Here is a 17,507-nt window from a genome sequence, read left to right on the forward strand (position 1 = left end):
TTCATGGTGAGTCGTCTGTCTGTAATGCGAGGTCGATGTCGGTGACGAATGAGCCCACCCCCTCCGCTGGCAGCTAGGCAACACTTGGCGGTGGACTCCCACAGATTGGGAAGAGACCTTTGAGCTAGCGGAGGATACCAGCATGTGAGGGAGGGCCTCCCTGAATGAGGACCCAGTGAAGCAGCCTGGTCTTGCTGACCGTCTGCTGCTCTTTCTCGCCCCAGAGATGGATTCGCGCTGAACCTCGGAAGCGAAGCCTGGCAATATGAACAAGCGCATCTTGCTTACTCGTGTCTGGCTGCGAGAGGTCCCTCCAAAAGCACTGGAAGACCATTCAAAGCCTTCTTGTCTCTCGACATGAATGTCTTGTCTTCAGGGACTGAGAAGCACGGGATGGATCTCTTGGAAGCAGTGTACGAAATGATGATACAAGATGGATATCTGAGATGGAGAGGTGGTCCAGTATTAAGCACGTTTGGAGGACACGAAGCCAGGTTCGGTGATTGGGGCTGGCCGGGGTTCATAGAGAGGCTGAATGAGAGATTGGACGGAAAGGTAAACTCATACGTGATGAGTTCAGAAGCTGATGACTAGATCATGTTCATCCCTGCCTTCTTCATGCCTCCGAAGGATTTCCTCACTCTTCCCTATGTGGATGGTGCATTCAACTGGAACAGTGCATGGTGTGTTGATGGTATGAGAGGTCGTCGTTGACAATCTTCAGGCCACAAGGAGACCATTCTGCCAATGTAGTGGAAGACGAGGCTTTTTGCGAGGACGTGAGTCGTTCTTTGTATCCCTGAGGCGAAGATCTGGCTCACTCAAAGCCCATCTCCTTCCAGGTCAAACCTTACATGGCAGCTGTATCTCCGCTCTTCTTTACTCATTATGGGTCGTCGGGTGAATGGGCTTTCAACAAGTGAGAAACTCCCAGTGGAGCTCGCTTGTTACTGACGGACGCTACAGGAACTTCATCTGTGAGCTCAACTGTCTTACAGCCTGCCCTCGGCATCCGAGCCATTATGTCCGAACCGCAGCTTACGCCTAGTCTCCAGACCGCTCGGATGACCTCTTGTACCCATGGCGGTGGCACGCTCTGCTCTCGCTACCACCGAACAAATCGCCCAACATCATCCAAATCATCTCCTGGAACGATCACGGCGAGTCTCATGCCATCGCGCCCGTGAGGCATAATCAGCCAGGTTCAGAAGAATGGACAAAGGATATGCCTCATGAGGCTTTTCGAGAGATGACCAGGTACTTTGTTCGCCGTTGGCGGGATGGCTTGGGAGAAGTGGAAGAATTCGCACCGCAGAGTAAGGGAGACCTGGAGAGCACAGTCAAAGTCTGGGGCTGGTGGCGGTGTCATTCGAAAGATCTTAAGGCAAGCGATGATCCAGTTGGGGAACCAGTTCATGCAGACTGGGTGAGTGTGCCGCTCTCCCCCCGCGGGTTCCAAGCGATTGATCGTCCACCGACTACACCTCTAGGCCCGAGATTTACTCAACTTTCTGATCGTCGTGCCTGAGACCTCATCCCCTTTCCACATGGTCGTACATAATGGCCCAAACCCTCAACCTCATCATCTCGAGTCGGGAAAGGCAAACCTCATCACAATTCCCTTCGTTCCTGGTCTTGTGGGCTTTGAGGTGATGGAAGGATCCACAGATGTGATCATCTCGGCATCAGGCAAAGAGATAGCGGATCAGATCCAGAAGTATAATTTCAACATGTGGGGCGGGTCGTGGGAGGTAAAAGTCGGTGTAAGACCATCTTGATGTATGAAGTGATATGTGGTCAACGTGAGTCTGACCGACCTGGTTCTGTCAGACCGCTTCTAAGGAATGGAGCGCGACGCCGCCCAAAGTTGTTCGGATCCGAATTTCCCGCTGGCACATGTGAGATCGACGCCAGCCCGAAGTTGTGACTCCTCGATGGTTCTGTAGAGCGTTCATTCACTCCGTCGTGCTCTACTCTCGACCCATCCACGCGGCACATTGCCCCCTTAGCTCAGTTCGCTTCGTCATGCCTCCCCTGCCTGACCTCTCCACCGCCACTGTCCTCATTACCGGAGGCACGTCGGGGGTAGGCCGAGCACTCGCTGAGCGATTCGCAAAATCAGGGAGTAGAGTCTTTGTAACGTCTCGTCGACCTCCTCCAGACCCGTCCACTGTCAAGTTGGATAACGGAGGGACCATCACGACGATTCAAAGTGATGTCTCTAAATCGTCGGAACGTGAAAGTTTATACGAATATGTGAGAGAGCATCTACCTCGACTCAATATCCTGATCAACAATGCTGGGATCGCTAGACCTGTTCCGATGTCACAAGATGGTCCAGGAATCTCCTGGACTGAACGTCAGCTAGAAATCGACACAGTCGTCAGTGGACCTATCCATCTCACCTCATTACTCGTCCCGCTCATGTTGGAGAATGAGACAGAGGGCCAAGTGATCAATGTGACGTCTGGGACTGCCTTCTTTCCCAATCCCTCCGCGCCGCTATACGCAGCTTGTAAAGCTGCTGCTAGGTCGTATACTATCACTCTGCGATTCGCACTTCGCGAGACAAAGATTGGCGTGACGGAGATCATCCCGCCAATGATTGAAACGGGTCTCGACGGGAGTAAAGGTGGCATTCAACTATCCGACTTTATGGACGGTATTTGGCCAAAAGTCTTGCAAGGCGATGAGGAAGTTGTGTATGGTATCACGGATTCTGATCTGGTCAAGGAGGCGAGAGACATTCAGGACAAGTGTTTCGGACAGATGAAGCAGTACTTGATGGATATCGACCACTATGGGAAGACGGAGGCGAAGTAGGCTAGGCTTTGGGCGTTAATTGTAAGGTAGGGGTGTGATGCTGAATGACAGCTGAGAGTGAGAGGCAACAGGCCGCAGATACATGTATGATATACCGTCCAAAAGGCGCAAACAATTGTCCGAGGAAACAACTCTATAACGAAATCTCAAATCTTACACACTTATCCAAGCTACACGTCGCGACCGCTCGTTCACTGGGCGTGATACGGCCCTCCTATCTGGCTCATTCTTTGCCTGAAAGGATTCCCATTGGACTCATTTGTGCTCGCTGAATCTCTGGTTCCTTTGGAGCTGATGGGACTCGGTAGTCCATTCTCGTTGAATAGATCGAGGCTCCTGTCCCACTGTCTGCCTTCCCATGGGTTATCGAACCCGCGTTGATTCGCCTGATGCGCATTCACATCGTTTGGATCCATTTCGTGATGGCGGACTGCGGGTTCCGTGAAGGATCGAGTGGGTCTCGTCTTGACAATGGTCGAGGGCATAGAAGGGATCGTACCGCTATTGGCGAGTGGATCAAATTCACCATCATAAGCGTCGTAATGATCTGGAGTCATGTCTGAATGATCGACCACTTCATTCGATTCATCGAATGGATTGCCACTCATTTGACGAGATGGTAGAGGACGAGGTGCTAGAGGTGGTGGAAGAGGTTGAGAGACAGATCTCGAGGAATGAGGCTCATGATAATGGTGATCTCTGGTATGCGCGCTGTACGTCTGTGAACGACGTTTATTTCGTCGATCTTTACGGTTTGAGCCTTGACCATGTTCGTCCTGAATCAACCCATCAGCAGCTGGCTGGGTGTATGAAAGGGAGCACGCTTTGACTCACCTCGTCATCATCATCATCGTCTAACAATCGTCCATAATCTCCATGATCGGCCCGTGTATCCATGCCATACATTTCGACTTCGTTGGACCGACTAGGACCAGCTTGAGGAACCTCAATAATGACAGTTTTATGAGTCCCCCATTCGACCGTCAAGACATTCTGGAGAGCTCCTCTGGCACTCTAAGATGCAAGAACATTAGCGAGACATTTTCAGGGGCAGGCAGACAACAAGGCCAGGTGATCTGCCTGCCAAGAGACCGAAGCGAAAGGAATCCGGAGACTCACCTCGCTGGGTATGAGGTTGTTGAGACGTTTCTTGAGGAATGACATTGGAAGTTGTTATATACGTGTTCGAGAGAATGGGTTGTCATGTAATAATAAATAGAAGGTACCTCACAGCCAGAAGCCAGAACCCCCCCCCCCCCCCCCCTCCCCCCGAGACAAACACCGCCGTGCGTCGCCTCGCAAGAACTCCCCTTTCTGGGTTTGGAACTTTCTAATGCGCATTAGTAAATGGACTTTTAACGTAATAGGCCATAATCCTAAATGGGGGGAGACTCATGTCCGGTGGTGGCCGGTGGAGGTCGGCCAGCGTCATTCTTGTCACTACACGTCCTGTCTACGGTTCATGTTGAAGTATCATAGCCTGACATCGAGGTGTACACAGCTACGAAGAGCATTCTCAGTCTACAAACAGTGAGCTGTCTTTCTTCGCCACCCGACGTTTCTAGTGGCTCACACGATGTCAGACTCAACATGAAGGTGCGATGAGATTGTAGTTGACAATGGAGGGGGACTTGTGACTGAACCATCCATTCTGCCTATAGGTCACTCCGGTCCAAGCGAGATCTGATAACTGGATGTACCTCGTGATGGATGAGGCGACGAACGAAGCGGCCGTAGTGGACCCATACAATGCCGAGAAGATCTCTGAACAGGCAAAAGAGGCCGGCGTCAAGGCGAGTTATTGGACTCAAGGACCTTGATGACATGCTCAGTGGTGCTCACCTGAAAGTCCCCCTCCAGGTCACCATGCTTCTGACGACTCATCACCATGATGATCATTCTGGTGGAAACCTGAAATTCGTCAGCTTTGGTGTCACTTTGTCCTGGGGCGACGGGCCTTCGATCTGACACCCTTTTAGCTCTCACTTCATCCTGGAATCAAGGCGTACGGTGGATCAGATAAAGCGCCAGGGACGAACCACATTGTCAAAGATGGAGACAGTTTGAAGCTGGGACAGAACATCTCCATCAAGTATGTCGAGGAGGTGCGACAAGATTAGGCCTGATGATGTAGAGCCCTTCACACGCCGTGTCATACTCAAGACTCAATCTGCTTCTTCTTACACGACAAGAAAACGGACCAGAAGGGAGTGTTCACAGGGTGAGCGAGCTTCTAAGCCTGACGAACAACTTTGACCATAACTGATGATCGATCTCGCCTTGTTCCGTCTTCCATTATGAACCGGATCCCCGTACCGTCTTGCCCCCTTCATCAGCGACACCCTCTTCCTTGCTGGATGTGGTCGATTCTTCGAAGGCACTCCTGAGGAAATGCACAAGGCTCTGTCTTACCTCGGGCAACTGCCAAGCGATACAGTGGTCTACAACGGTCATGAATACACAGCTGGCTCTGCTAGATTCGGTCTGTCTGTCGAACCTGACAATGCTCGCTTACAAGCGTGAGTCAAGACTGTCCAAAGATCCTCATAGACCAGGTGCTGACTCAGCCATTACCAGCCTCGCGAAGAGCGCCACTCAGGACTCTTGCACCACGGGCAAATCCACCATTGGCGATGAGAAGGAATGGAACGTGTTCATGCGGGTAGACACCCACGAAGCAAAGTGAGTGTGACCAGTGTCATCTAGGCTGGGGAAGGGCCGACCGTGACCAACTTGGACCCGATGCATACAGGACTGACCGTGGAATGTTTGTTCAGGAAAGCGACTGGCGAGTCCGATCCAGTCGCTGTAGTCGGCAAACTGCGAGAGATGAAGAACAAGGCCTAGATGAAGCATTTCAAAAGCCATTGTAGGACCATCTGTGTCAAGTCGAGTCTCAGTCGTTGGAGATCCAGTGTCTCGCATTGCCATGTATGCTCAATGTCACTGTACTGGTCCTGGTACGGACGGTAGAACGTTCAGGCACGGCGGATGAATTCGCGGTACAATTCTCCCTTGCTCCGTTGAAATGTCCGCCCGTGTCTCGCATTCAGTTTGGTCATCCTCGCTAGCCCTCCTCCTCCACTTTGCACCAGGTCTTTCCCTTGCTGAACGCTGCACAGCTGCTCAGGACCTTGTCTGACGAGCCTCATTGCGATCGTTCGTGATCTGTTCGGAAAGTAAAAACAAGGTGTCAACCGTCCGACAAGCGCTCAGACACCACCTCCTTGAGGAATCTCACCATCATGTCGTCTTACACACCTCGAAAGACAGATTACGCAGGATGGCGATTGAAAGTTTCTGAAGACTCGCACGGTCAGCATAAATGGGTGTACCTGCCCGAGGGCGAAGCGAGGGATGCTTGGCCGCAGAACAAGATTGACAAATACTGGTTGGGTCTGGAGGTAGTAAGTGATCGCTAGAAGATCCCGAATGAGGTCTCTCTGAGCTTCAGATTCGAAAGGGCTTACATGATCATCATAGGACGCACCGAAGCTCAAAAAGGCCAAGACGCCCCTTGAAGCTGCTCGAAATGGAGCGAAATTCTTCAAACAGCTTCAAAGTGAAGATGGACATTGGGCAGCCGAGTATGGTGGTGAGTGTGTGGAAGGCTCAAGACACTTTGTCGTTCTTGCAATGTGGCTGATACAGCCGCACACAGGTCCACTGTTCCTCACTCCTGGTCTCGTCATCGCCATGCATGTCACTCGACAGACATTCAAACAGGAAGAGAGGACTGAAATGATCAGGTACCTGTTGAATAGGCGGAAACCTGATGGGGGTTGGGGTTTGTAAGTACGAGGGCGCACGAGGATACATACGACATTGACTGACACTAGTGACTGTGCAGACACACTGCTGCGCCGGCAACGGCATACGGTACCGTCATGAACTACGTAACGCTTCGATTGTTAGGCATGGGACCGGATGAAGGGCCAATGGCTGAGATTCGAGGATTGATCCATCGGATGGGTAGGTCAACGACGGCGGAGGAATCCGTAGCGCAGCCAGCTGAATGATTTTACGCAGGAGGTGCTGTTCGGGTACCGAGCTGGGCGAAACTCTGGTTGAGTGTCCTCGGGGCGTACGAATGGGACGGGGTGGGATCTGTCCCTCCTGAGCTCTGGTAGGTTGTCACTGTGTCATTGGTACTCTCTTACCGTTCTCAGGCTTCTGCCCGACTGGGTACCGTTTGCTCCGTCTCGATTCGTGAGTATGTCTCGACAGTTCGGACGCTCACTTTCACCAAAAGTGGATTCACGTCCGCATGACATGTGAGCGCTGTTATCGCGACCCCCAAGCTCTCCAGCTGACGATAATAGTCACTCCAATGAGTTACCTATGTGGATCTCGATACGTCGGTCAGCTGGACCCGTTGGTCCTTGCTCTACGAGAAGTAAGCCATGATTCAATCCGACAACAAACTCTTTCTCACTCCTTGACTGCCGCTAGGAGCTCTACATTACACCTTACGAATCGATACACTGGTCACGACACCGTAACGACATTCACGAAGCTGATATCTACAACCCTCATTCGTTTATCCTGAACACCTTGCACACCTTCTTGGGCTACTATGAGTCTGCTCTCCGCCTCCCCGGTGTGTCTTCCATCCTCCCTATCCGCCAGAAAGCTCTGGCAGCGGCGTATCAACAAGTCGTCTACGAAGATGAAAATACAACATATCAGACTCTCGGTCCCGTCTCCAAATCGTTCAATCTGGTTGTCAGGTACACTGTCGATGGTCCCGAATCTGAGGCGTTCAAGATGCACCTATCGCGCGTTCGAGACTTTTTATGGCTCAGTCGCGATGGCATGTTCATGACTGGTACTAATGGAAGTCAATTATGGGACTTGGCATTCTTCGGTCAGGCCATGGTCGAGACTGGTCTGGCAGAAGAAGAGGAGAACAAGGAATGTGTTCTGGGGATGTTGGACTGGTTGGACAAAGCGCAGATCAGGGATAATCCAAAATGGTACAAAGTGGCTCATCGGCATCGTACAAAGGGAGCTTGGGCATTCTCGACGCCTGAACAGGGCTACACCGTGAGTGATTCATATCAAAACTCATCGGAGACCTGACAGATTGCCAAGGTCTCCGATTGCGTATCAGAGGGTTTGAAAGCCGTCATGGGCATTCAGAACCTCGATTACGCTCCGAAGACGGTGTCTCTGGACAGGATGAGGGACGCGATCGACACCATCCTATCGATGCAGAATGCCAATGGTGGCTATGCGTCCTACGAGCTGAAACGAGGCAGCGATAAGATGGAATATTTGAATGCCGCCGAGGTGTTTGGTGAGTCAATCTGATTGTCGGGCAACTGCCTAACGGCTGTATCCAGGCAGTATCATGGTCGACTATCTCTATCCTGAATGCACCACGTCGGCCTTGTCGGCGCTCAAATACTTTTCGCAGCTGGATCCGACGTACCGGACGAACGATGTAGCGTGGGTGTACCGATCACTGTGATTTTTTTCTGATGCTTTGCAGCCGCACCATTGACAAGGCGATCCACTGGTTGCATTCCGTTCAGAGACCCGACGGATCGTGGTATGGCTCATGGTGAGTGGCCGTCGACATGCTTTTCAAACCCAAAAAAAGAACGCTTCAAAGTTGACGCTACGATTTTATTTTTTGGGCTTTTCAGGGGAGTGTGTTTCACCTACGCCACCATGTTTGCTCTGGAATCACTGGGGATCGCTGGAGAGACGTATGAGAATTCTACACGAGTCAAGAAAGCGTGCGAGTTCCTCATCTCAAAGCAAAAGGAGGATGGAGGGTGGGGAGAAACATACATGGTGAGTGAGAGCCACTACACCCGTGGAGATGATTTGAATTCATATGCCATTTTTAGTCCTGCGTGACGTTGGAATACTGTCAACATGAAATGTCTCAGGTCGTCATGACTTCCTGGGCTATCCTCGCGCTCATTTACGGCAAATGCCCCAACAAGGATGTCATCAAGCGTGGTATACGCCTTCTCATGGAGCGACAAAAGCCAGATGGTCGATGGGAGAGAGAGGATACAGAAGGTATCTTCAATAAGAATTGTGCTATTGATTACACTGGTGAGAGGACCCGGCCGATGTTTTTGGGTCGACCACCACCACCGCTGCTGACATCACTTTCTTGGCGACCCACCCACCAGTCTTCCAATTCGTCTTCCCGATCTGGGCTTTGGGCAGGGCAGATAAATATCTGAACGAGTGAGGCAGGTCGGGGGGGTTGAACCTCATAGACGGGTTATGCTATGTACTGTGTATTTTAGCCCAGTCCTTTCCAAATGCCAAGCTGACGCCACGTTTTCTTTTTGCCACTTGACCTGTTTTTGATTACGTGCCTCGGCGCTTTTTTGGTCTCACAACAACGTTTATAGCAATATCGAAGACGTTTGACGAGGCGTCCTGTGTTGACGTCTCTTCTTTTTTCTTTTTTGGCTAAAGGCAGCAGCGGCCATGAGCAAGCTATGAAAGATACTGAGAGCGAGGAGGCTGAGGCGCTGCTGGCCTTGTAGAGAACTAAAAGGGGATCAGTCATGCCAAGCAATCCAGCACCAGCAGTGTGAGGAGAGTAAGGCGGGTACTGGCCCCGGAACTGGACGGCTAGAATGAAGCGCATAGAGACACGAGAGATCAAGGGGTCAGCTGGACCTGGAAGTATAGAAGAGGCATGGCGAGATCAGTCACTATGGACCCACTTATCTGTTGAAGAAGCTGTCATTCACGATTGTACATTGAGGAGACACCAGAGCAGGCTTTTGATTTGGTCGATGATGCTGTTATTATCGACGGTGATCTCTTTGGCCTGTGTGCTTGGAGTCGAATCCCTCCCGACCTGGATAGATTCGAGGTGGTCTACGGTCAAGGAATGTATAACGGACCTCAAGGTCGTTTCATGCGACGATTTCGATTGTGGATTGGAAGGATATCATCGGATAGATTCGTTTTTAAATTTGTCAGAGAACACGACGGGTGAGTTGGGGGGAGGGGAAACTCTAGCCTTCACTGTCGCAAGGTCGCGCTGAATACCTCGATATCCCCACAGTATGGAACTATGTGTTTTACAAATCAGAGTTGGATCAAGATCCTGGAAATTGCATTACGGACCTTCGGGTCGTACCGGAGGGAGAAGATTGCCCAACGGCACCATACTGGAAGTGTGAGTCTTGTCGTTCGAGGTCCTCCTAGGCCAGTGCCTTCCATGTTTGTTGACTCTTGCTGGCTCTTTCTCCAGCCTGCGGCGTGTCGGCCCATCATGGCGTGACCTCCACTGGTGGACCTACCATTTGGGCTCAATATGAACCTGGAGCTCAGTACGCGGGTGAAGTGGTTGATCTCGTCGTGCTTCGACCGGGCCAATACCCCGACAAGACTGAAGATTTCATTCGACAACCTGTCAACTTGGGTCTGGGCTCCAGAGCGGCAAGTGCGAGCTATCCTCAATGGGTCGAATACGAATCCATATCATCCGGTTGGGTCTGGCTTGTGAGTACCTGATGCCTGTGCCTGGAAGCGTGATGATGAACCGGACTGATTCTGCTCTGCTTTAGGAATACACTAAAGCTGGTGTAAGACCACCCATCACTGGTGTCAAGATCGTCGCTTGTCCGGAAGATTCCACTGCCGCGGAATGTGGACGAGATCTCATCGCCCAAGGTTGGAATCGACGCGATCTAGATCTCAACGGGCCAACAGTGAATGGAAGTCATATCTTTCTCTTCACTTCCACTGGAGCGTCAGAGGACGGTTCATGTGTGACTGGTCTTCAGCTGGTTGACGCGATCGAGGACGACTCAGATGGTGTCAACGTCAAGTGGGTTAGAAGATGACTCGCAAGCAGAAAAGCCTTGTACTGATCGCGAGCTGCAGCGATGGCACAGATGGGGCTACACGTTACCTTGGCGTCACGCGAGGCAAGAATACCTGCTTGACCAGCGTCGTCCCTGTCGCTTCTTCGCAAGTATTTCCCAGGCCATACTACCAGATCGTGCAAGATGCCCATGGCAACCCTGCAGACTTCAACGAGGGGGCCACAAATGCCGTCCCCATCTACGTCTACACCTCGTCGGAGACAGAATTGAACCCTCCTTCCGCTCCCACACTATCCTTCAACTCGACCGGATCCTTCAGAATCGCGCACTTCTCTGACCTGCATCATTCTGATATCGCTCCTATATGCTTGGACGAACCTTTTGAATTTCGAGCCAATTGCACCGAGCAATTCTCATTCACCTTTATGGAACGAGCTTTGGATCTCACCCGACCTGATCTGGTGATCATCAATGGCGATCTGTTTGCCCGAAACAAGCGGCAAAAGGATGACATCACGTATCCTCTATTGACTCAAGGTGCTCTGTTGAAGGCCGTTTATCCTATCTTGAACCGGAGTCTACCGTTCGCAGTGACATGGGGGAATCACGATGCTGAGGGCAGTCTACTGCGTGAAGAGCTTCAGAGAGAAATGTCCAGGCTACCAGGATACGTCGGTTCCAACGTTGCTTCACTGGACGGACAAGGCAATTATCAATTGGATATCCTGGATCGGGACGGTGACTCAAAGATGAAATTATGGTTCTTCGACTCGAGGAGCTACACGTATTTCCCCCTCAACGGTTCGACCACAGGTCAATCTGGTGGAGTCCACAGAAACCAGGTGGAATGGTTCGAGCGGGAATCCAGAGGACTCGAGATGAACGGCATGGCATTCTTCCACATACCCCTCGGGCAAATGAGCGGATCGTTGGGGTTGAACAGTTCTGCCGAACTTGGAGTTCACTCCGAAGATGTCTGTTCCCAAGGACACGAATGTTCCAATACACCGGACCTCGCGGATAATGATACGGGCTTTTTCGATGCGATTGTCAATGGGAATCATATCAAGGCCACGTTCTCAGGACACGATCACAGTAACGATTTCAGTACAAGCGTCAAAGGTGTCACTTTCACTTATGATGGCTCGGCTGGGTATACTGCGTACAGCACAGGGAATGATCCGAGTGAGTTTATTCTTTAAGGGGGTTGGTGTACGGGCTGACTGATTTCCTGCGTTCTTGCGTTCTTGCGGCTCCAGACTACAATCGCGAAATGAGAGTCATCGATATTGTCTCATGGGGAGAGTCAGCGACAACCTATAAAGTCATCGACGATATCCTCAAGGGCACCGTTCATCGAAACACCTCGGAACCCATCTTGACACTGTATTGAAGATTTTCAATCCATCTCGGACCATTGAGGATCTCACATCGTATCCCAAGACCACAAGGCTCGTTGTTGTACATCTATACTTTTGGGACGATCCTGTAACGATCACATGGTAGTATAATAATAACAAAGTATCGAAGAAGCGGATGAATGCATGCATCGCATCCTTAACTACGTAAACAGTTGGCAAAGGCGAAATAAGTCATAAGATCGTTCGTTTCAAAAAACGCAAGAGCACAAACACACAACCGCACACACACACACACGTTCGATAGAAATCCCATTTCAATAGTATTTTGAGTCCACGAGCATTACTCACGGCGCCAAGGATACTGAGAAGGCGCTTATCAGACAAGTTTCCGTCGCTTGACCGATCGGTGCCCACAGATTGAATGAGTAACTTTCCCCAAATACAAGGTCGTAAAAGACATGAAAAGAATAGTCTTGCCATCTCGACTCGGTTTAATAGGCCTCGTCCAATTAAATTCGATTATCCAAGAGAGATCCAAGAGATGAGAATTCAAGATGGTCCTTATTGGACCCAATCTGCACTGTATTCTGAGCTGTTCCTCTTATGACCTTTGACATGGTGACTGATCTTTGGCGGACCAGCAGTCACCAGTGGTCCAAGTCGAGAAGTCTCATCTTCAGTTGATAGGTCCCCATTTGGAGGTGATCGAGATCGTTCCCATTGCTTGAGCTCTTTGGTAAACTGCGAGATCTCACAGTCAGCTCAGATTCCCTTCCACTTGACCGTCAAACTCACCTTGTCAAAAGCCATTGAAGCTTCTTCGCTGCTTCCTGCGCTTCCCCTTCGTCCATTGGCAATGTGCTCATCCTCATCTTCACTGTTTGAATGATACCCTGACGCTCCGCCCATCTCCAACAACGTGTTGATCCTCTGTTGAGCTTGTGATAGATCCTCTCGCAGCGCTTCAACCTCGCGTTCTGCATCCTCACATCGCATTCGCAAGACATCAACTTCTCGTTCCCTCGCAGCAAGGACATCGCGAGACGCAGAGAGCTCAGCTTGGAGTGCCGAGTGTTGATTCTGGAGCTTTTCGAGCCGTCTTGTAAGCTCTGGATCGGCTAGAGCAGCTGCTGAAGAGGGGGTCGAGCGTCCAGAAGCCTCTCTGGTCCTGGCTCCCGCCTCGGAAGATCGTCCAGTCAGATGGTCAATCTCAGCTTGAAGCGTCTTGTTGGAGTCTTTTTGCTTGTTCAGCTCGTCCTAATACAATCGTCAGCTGGCTCATGCGAACTTGTCTCCAGCTCACCTTCATACGCTTGAGCATCTTCTCGGTACCCTTGACGTATCTCACAGCCGTCTGGTAGTCCCCTTCCAAAGCCGCCATCTTTTCCTTGTGTTGATTCTCCAACTCGGCCATCTTGCGCTCAGCTTCCATGACGCGTCGATCGGAATCAACAGGTGGACTGGGACTTCGAGCCGACATGGCTGTGGGACTTCGAGCATCCTTCATTCTTTCTATGAGTCGGCCAAGAGACTCAACCTTGTCCTCAGCTTCGTGACATCGACGTGTGAGGTCGTCAATCTCCCTCTGAGCATTGTCGCATGCGCGCGTCCTTTCTCGCAGTTGAGATTCCAGTTCACTTCGGCTCGAAGACTCGCCATTGGCGAGATCCATATCGTCGACTGCGATTCCGTGATCAGACACTGAGAAATCATCATTAGCATCACACACTTTCCAGCGGGCCGTTCCACACTTACGCAGATTCCTCAACATGCTACACTTTGTCTCCATCTCAGTCACTGCCAGATCCCTGTCCTTCAATTCTGCATCCTTCGAAGCTTGCATGTCCCTGTATCGAGCCAACTCCTCTTGAGCTTTGAGCAACTTGGTCCGATGACCACGCAAGTCCGCACGTAGTGTCTGATGAGCGCTTTCGAGGTCCCTCGACTTTTGACGGTGATGCGACACTCCAGATTCAGCTGCATCCAATCGTTGGCCAGCCTCTTTGAGCATCTTTCGGAGCGAATTGCCCTCTTCTTCCAATGCTCGGATCTGTTCTTGATGTCCTCGGTTCGTCCGACTCTCACTTGCTTGCAAGTCGCGATGCGATTCGAGAAGCTGGCCGAGTTGAGAAGTCGTAGTCAAGCGGAGAGACTCGGCCTCATCCCTTGATTTATGATAAGCAGCCTCGATTTCGGCCAAGCGTTCGACCGCGGATTCAGCTTCTTTGGTCTTGATTTCCAACTCAGATCTTGTCGAAGATAGCTCCTCTTCAAGTAAGCGGACACGCTCATTCGCCCGAGAGTGCAGCTCCTCCATCTCTGACGTCCTGGCTCCAGAAGCTGTAATCGCCAGTTGGGCTTCTTCTATGACTTTGAGATGCGCATCCCTAGCGTGGATTGCCTCGTCGAGCTGATGTTGCAGTTGATCGCGTTCCGCCTCACGTTGCTGAGCCACAGATGACAAGTTGGCTAGCTTTTCCGTATGCTCTCTCAGACCACTTTCTGCGGATCTCATGCGGTGCTGAGTCTCGTCCAACTCTTCCATTGCCGCTCGATGAGCTTCCTCGGCGTCTTCAGCTCGTCGTAATGTCTCCGACTCGCGCTGAACAGCGGCGGAGTGCAAGTCTCTAGATGCAGACGAGTCACTGAGAGCTCGCTGGAGCTCTCGGTGAGAGTTGGCATGATCCGCATGAAGATGACCGAGTTGGCGTTCGAGCTCGTTTATTCGTTCTTTTTCTATGCGAGCGAGTTCGATAGGGGAATTGGACTCGAGTGTCGCAAGCTTTGCACGGAGGAAAGCGGCTTCCTGCAGAGCACCGCGTCGGAGTCGATCAGCTTCCACTGCTCGTTCAGACGCGACGGTCATTTGCGCCACCATCTCAGTCTGTGTTTATCAGCACAAAGGCTTCCCACGAGCTTGACTTACCTGTATAGCCGCTTTCTCCTTCTTGAGTCTTACCAGGGCATCTGCGAGCTTCCGCACAATCTCTGGGTCATGATCACTACCATCATTATTGGGCAGGTCAAGATCCTCCGTTTCATCATCGACAAAACCTTGATGTATGGCTCGACCAATAATGACTTTGAGTGCCGCCTCTCGCTTTCGACCGGCTTCAATCTCCCCATCCTTCGCTTTGATCTCGCGCATAAAGTCGCCTTGACCAGACAGAGAACCTGGTCGACCAGAGGCACTGGTCGGCGACCGACCATAGTAGAACGCGTCGGGAGGCGGGGCAGGTCTGACATCGCCGTCAGATGTCCGAAGACGTGGTGACGGTGATCGTGTACCTAGAATCGAGGAATTGAATCCTGATCTAGGCTGGGGCGGGGAGGAAGAGCTCATTCCGGGGGACGTAGAGGAAGGGACGGGTAGATTTGCTTGCTGATTTGGACTAGAAGGACCGACGTTGGTTGGGGACATGGCACGGCGGTACTCCTCGTCACCTTCTCGTCGTGGCCGTTGGGGTGGAGGCGCTCGATGCGGCGCCATGGGCTGGGGCGATCCAGTCGTCATCTGCTCTGCAGGTACAGACGTAGGAGTCACGATGGGAGCCAAGAGTGGCGGTTGGCTCTGAGGTGGAGGAGCAGGGTGAGATGATTCTGATGATGCTTGGGATTGCCCGTGATCTGTAGAGCTCGATGGTCCATTCTGCATCTGTCTGGAAGCAAGTGGTACCGTTGACTGTGGGGGCGAGGCGGCCTTGTCAGGCATGTGCTGATGGCTAGAAACTTCAGACACGCGAGCTTTGACCTGACGTGGGGGAACGTTGTCAGGCGGGTATTTGATCTTGGCTGGGAGCCAGTCAGTGAAGTTTCAGTTTGACAACAGTCTAGCTTACTAGTGTCCAAGATATGAATCAAAGACGGATCATCTCTTGACTGGGCAGATGACGCATTGGCTTCTCCGCCGACAACAAACACCTTGCCGTGAGCAGCGACCATCGCGTGTCCAGATCGAGGAGATGGACAAGGTCCCATGTTCTGGAACATGTACCAACGTTGGTCTATCGAGCCCAGTCAGTTTTGTCCACAACACTGCCGAGCCATCTCACTAGTGATCCTGAAGGCTGCGAGATCGCCTAGATCCTTGCCGTTGACATCTCTCCCACCAATGATGTAAATGACATCGTCGACAATCGCTGCAGCATGTCCCTCTCGAGGCACTGGGATGTATCCTATACACGAGAGCTCTGTCCAGGCTCCAGTTGCAATGTCAAAGCACCACGTATCGTTATAGTGGTACATTCCATCGGTACCTCCAAAGAGGTACAACTTGCCCTGATGAGCCGTAAGAATATGTCCCGTACGTCGAGGTGGTGGTGGCGTTGTGTACTGGATTGATTCCCAACGATGCGGACCTCCCGACACGCCGACTGAGTGAGAGTGAGCTTGCTTCCCGCAAATCATGTGCAAGCTCACGCTGCATGATATCGTACGCCCAGAGATCATTCATGAAAGAACCCTCGGCCTGACCTCCAAAGACGAAGAACCTGGAGTCCAGCATGGACACTGCGTGACCGTACCGTCCTACCGGTCCTGGTGAGATGGGAACGCTCGTCCATTCTTGTGTCCCTGATCCTCGCGTCAGCCTCCGGGGAACTGCGCAGATACGCGAAGCCACCCACTCAGATCAAGAATGTATAATCCCTCGTCCTGCGCATCCTCTGGTCTGACTTTTGTATCTCCTCCCCAGACAAGCATAATTTTGTCGGCAATTGCACTGGCATGACCGACTCGGGGTATCGGCGCTTCGCCTTTGATGCGAACCAGAGAGGTCGTACAATCCCTCACATCGATACTCCACAGATCATTCTTAACGTTTTCATGGACCAGTCCACCGAACAGCAACAAGTGACCTGAATGAGACGGGAAGGCAGGCACAGATAGTCCGTACCGAGGGAAAGGCGACTGAGGCAGGGTAGGAGGATCAGTCTCGGGTGTATACAGCCGGATGGGTCTGGTGGACCAAGGATACGAAGAGGATGGAGCTTGTGAGTGTGGTCGAGTTTGCATGGAAGCTGAAGCTGGACCTGAACCTGCTCCAGGAGCTAGAGATTGACCTGGTGGCGCTGATCCGGAATGAGGAATACCATTCTGTATTCCGTTTCCGTGATAATTGGCAAGGGAGGACGTGGAGAAAGACTGAGGAGGTCCATTGGGATGGTTCTGGACTTGTCCGTAAGGATGTCCTGGTGACCCATTCATGCCATTTGGTGTTCCTTGATTCTGAGCAAGCGTCAGTCTTCACTCAAAAGTCGACTGATGGGGACAACTGACAGGATTCGAGGTCATCCTTCGACCGTTTTGTTGAGGTGGTGTGGACCCATTAGGCATTGGACCGTGATTCCCTCGAGATGGACCATTGACGCTGGCACTGTTTGGCGTATGCGCAATGGAGGATTTGCGAGGACGGCCCATGATAGAAGAAGACGCAAAACCGTCAGCACTGACTATGTGGCTCGCAGGTCTGATGTCAAGAATCGAGTATCAAAGAAGAGCGAACATGAGA

General features: G+C 51.6%; 8 protein-coding genes across 8 annotated transcripts; 6 read left to right on the top strand and 2 right to left on the bottom strand.

Annotated features, from left to right (window-relative positions):
* The first annotated feature begins 245 nt into the window (after nucleotides 1-245).
* On the top strand, nucleotides 246-1,902 carry BD324DRAFT_260831 (glycoside hydrolase). Its single transcript, XM_022012311.1, has 7 exons — nucleotides 246-555; nucleotides 595-683; nucleotides 725-779; nucleotides 828-919; nucleotides 967-977; nucleotides 1,056-1,426; nucleotides 1,491-1,902. The coding sequence occupies exons 1-7, from the start codon at nucleotides 358-360 to the stop codon at nucleotides 1,776-1,778; spliced, it is 1,104 nt and encodes a 367-aa protein (XP_021873929.1). The 5' UTR covers nucleotides 246-357; the 3' UTR covers nucleotides 1,779-1,902.
* A 9-nt stretch (nucleotides 1,903-1,911) lies between these two features.
* BD324DRAFT_616559 (hypothetical protein) lies at nucleotides 1,912-2,889 on the top strand. The gene has a single exon (XM_022014837.1). It carries the CDS (start codon nucleotides 2,026-2,028, stop codon nucleotides 2,821-2,823), a length of 798 nt encoding a protein of 265 aa, XP_021873930.1. The 5' UTR covers nucleotides 1,912-2,025; the 3' UTR covers nucleotides 2,824-2,889.
* BD324DRAFT_616562 (hypothetical protein) lies at nucleotides 2,890-4,050 on the bottom strand. The gene is made up of 3 exons (XM_022014838.1): nucleotides 3,943-4,050; nucleotides 3,658-3,837; nucleotides 2,890-3,599 (listed from the first exon to the last, which is right to left on the bottom strand). The coding sequence occupies exons 1-3, from the start codon at nucleotides 3,985-3,987 to the stop codon at nucleotides 3,015-3,017; spliced, it is 810 nt and encodes a 269-aa protein (XP_021873931.1). The 5' UTR covers nucleotides 3,988-4,050; the 3' UTR covers nucleotides 2,890-3,014.
* A 41-nt stretch (nucleotides 4,051-4,091) lies between these two features.
* BD324DRAFT_261372 (beta-lactamase-like protein) lies at nucleotides 4,092-5,786 on the top strand. Its single transcript, XM_022012313.1, has 9 exons — nucleotides 4,092-4,353; nucleotides 4,407-4,419; nucleotides 4,485-4,616; nucleotides 4,684-4,743; nucleotides 4,803-4,915; nucleotides 4,958-5,044; nucleotides 5,160-5,342; nucleotides 5,401-5,505; nucleotides 5,601-5,786. The coding sequence occupies exons 1-9, from the start codon at nucleotides 4,157-4,159 to the stop codon at nucleotides 5,668-5,670; spliced, it is 960 nt and encodes a 319-aa protein (XP_021873932.1). The 5' UTR covers nucleotides 4,092-4,156; the 3' UTR covers nucleotides 5,671-5,786.
* Nucleotides 5,694-9,037, top strand: BD324DRAFT_668000 (terpenoid cyclases/protein prenyltransferase alpha-alpha toroid; the record flags this gene model as incomplete). Its single annotated transcript, XM_022018924.1, has 15 exons — nucleotides 5,694-6,230; nucleotides 6,307-6,418; nucleotides 6,485-6,614; nucleotides 6,674-6,795; nucleotides 6,853-6,949; nucleotides 6,993-7,032; nucleotides 7,076-7,097; nucleotides 7,146-7,219; nucleotides 7,276-7,869; nucleotides 7,918-8,126; nucleotides 8,173-8,274; nucleotides 8,318-8,389; nucleotides 8,475-8,625; nucleotides 8,682-8,895; nucleotides 8,976-9,037. The coding sequence occupies exons 1-15, from the start codon at nucleotides 6,069-6,071 to the stop codon at nucleotides 9,035-9,037; spliced, it is 2,163 nt and encodes a 720-aa protein (XP_021873933.1). The 5' UTR covers nucleotides 5,694-6,068.
* Nucleotides 9,038-9,196: 159 nt separating this feature from the next.
* Nucleotides 9,197-10,473, top strand: BD324DRAFT_261635 (hypothetical protein). Its single transcript, XM_022012314.1, has 3 exons — nucleotides 9,197-9,798; nucleotides 9,872-9,985; nucleotides 10,061-10,473. Exons 1-3 carry the CDS (start codon nucleotides 9,435-9,437, stop codon nucleotides 10,321-10,323), a joined length of 741 nt encoding a protein of 246 aa, XP_021873934.1. The 5' UTR covers nucleotides 9,197-9,434; the 3' UTR covers nucleotides 10,324-10,473.
* BD324DRAFT_261636 (Metallo-dependent phosphatase-like protein) lies at nucleotides 10,474-12,225 on the top strand. The gene is made up of 3 exons (XM_022012315.1): nucleotides 10,474-10,643; nucleotides 10,696-11,822; nucleotides 11,897-12,225. The coding sequence occupies exons 1-3, from the start codon at nucleotides 10,624-10,626 to the stop codon at nucleotides 12,028-12,030; spliced, it is 1,281 nt and encodes a 426-aa protein (XP_021873935.1). The 5' UTR covers nucleotides 10,474-10,623; the 3' UTR covers nucleotides 12,031-12,225.
* Nucleotides 12,226-12,559: 334 nt separating this feature from the next.
* Nucleotides 12,560-17,416, bottom strand: BD324DRAFT_648753 (hypothetical protein; the record flags this gene model as incomplete). Its single annotated transcript, XM_022017877.1, has 10 exons — nucleotides 12,560-12,739; nucleotides 12,794-13,255; nucleotides 13,302-13,699; nucleotides 13,754-14,882; nucleotides 14,925-15,790; nucleotides 15,838-16,002; nucleotides 16,051-16,371; nucleotides 16,418-16,570; nucleotides 16,624-17,224; nucleotides 17,276-17,416. The coding sequence occupies 10 exons, from the start codon at nucleotides 17,414-17,416 to the stop codon at nucleotides 12,560-12,562; spliced, it is 4,416 nt and encodes a 1,471-aa protein (XP_021873936.1).
* Nucleotides 17,417-17,507: the final 91 nt, after the last annotated feature.

The sequence above is a fragment of the Kockovaella imperatae genome, assembly GCF_002102565.1.
Source record: "Kockovaella imperatae strain NRRL Y-17943 chromosome Unknown BD324scaffold_2, whole genome shotgun sequence".
NCBI lineage: Eukaryota > Fungi > Basidiomycota > Tremellomycetes > Tremellales > Cuniculitremaceae > Kockovaella > Kockovaella imperatae.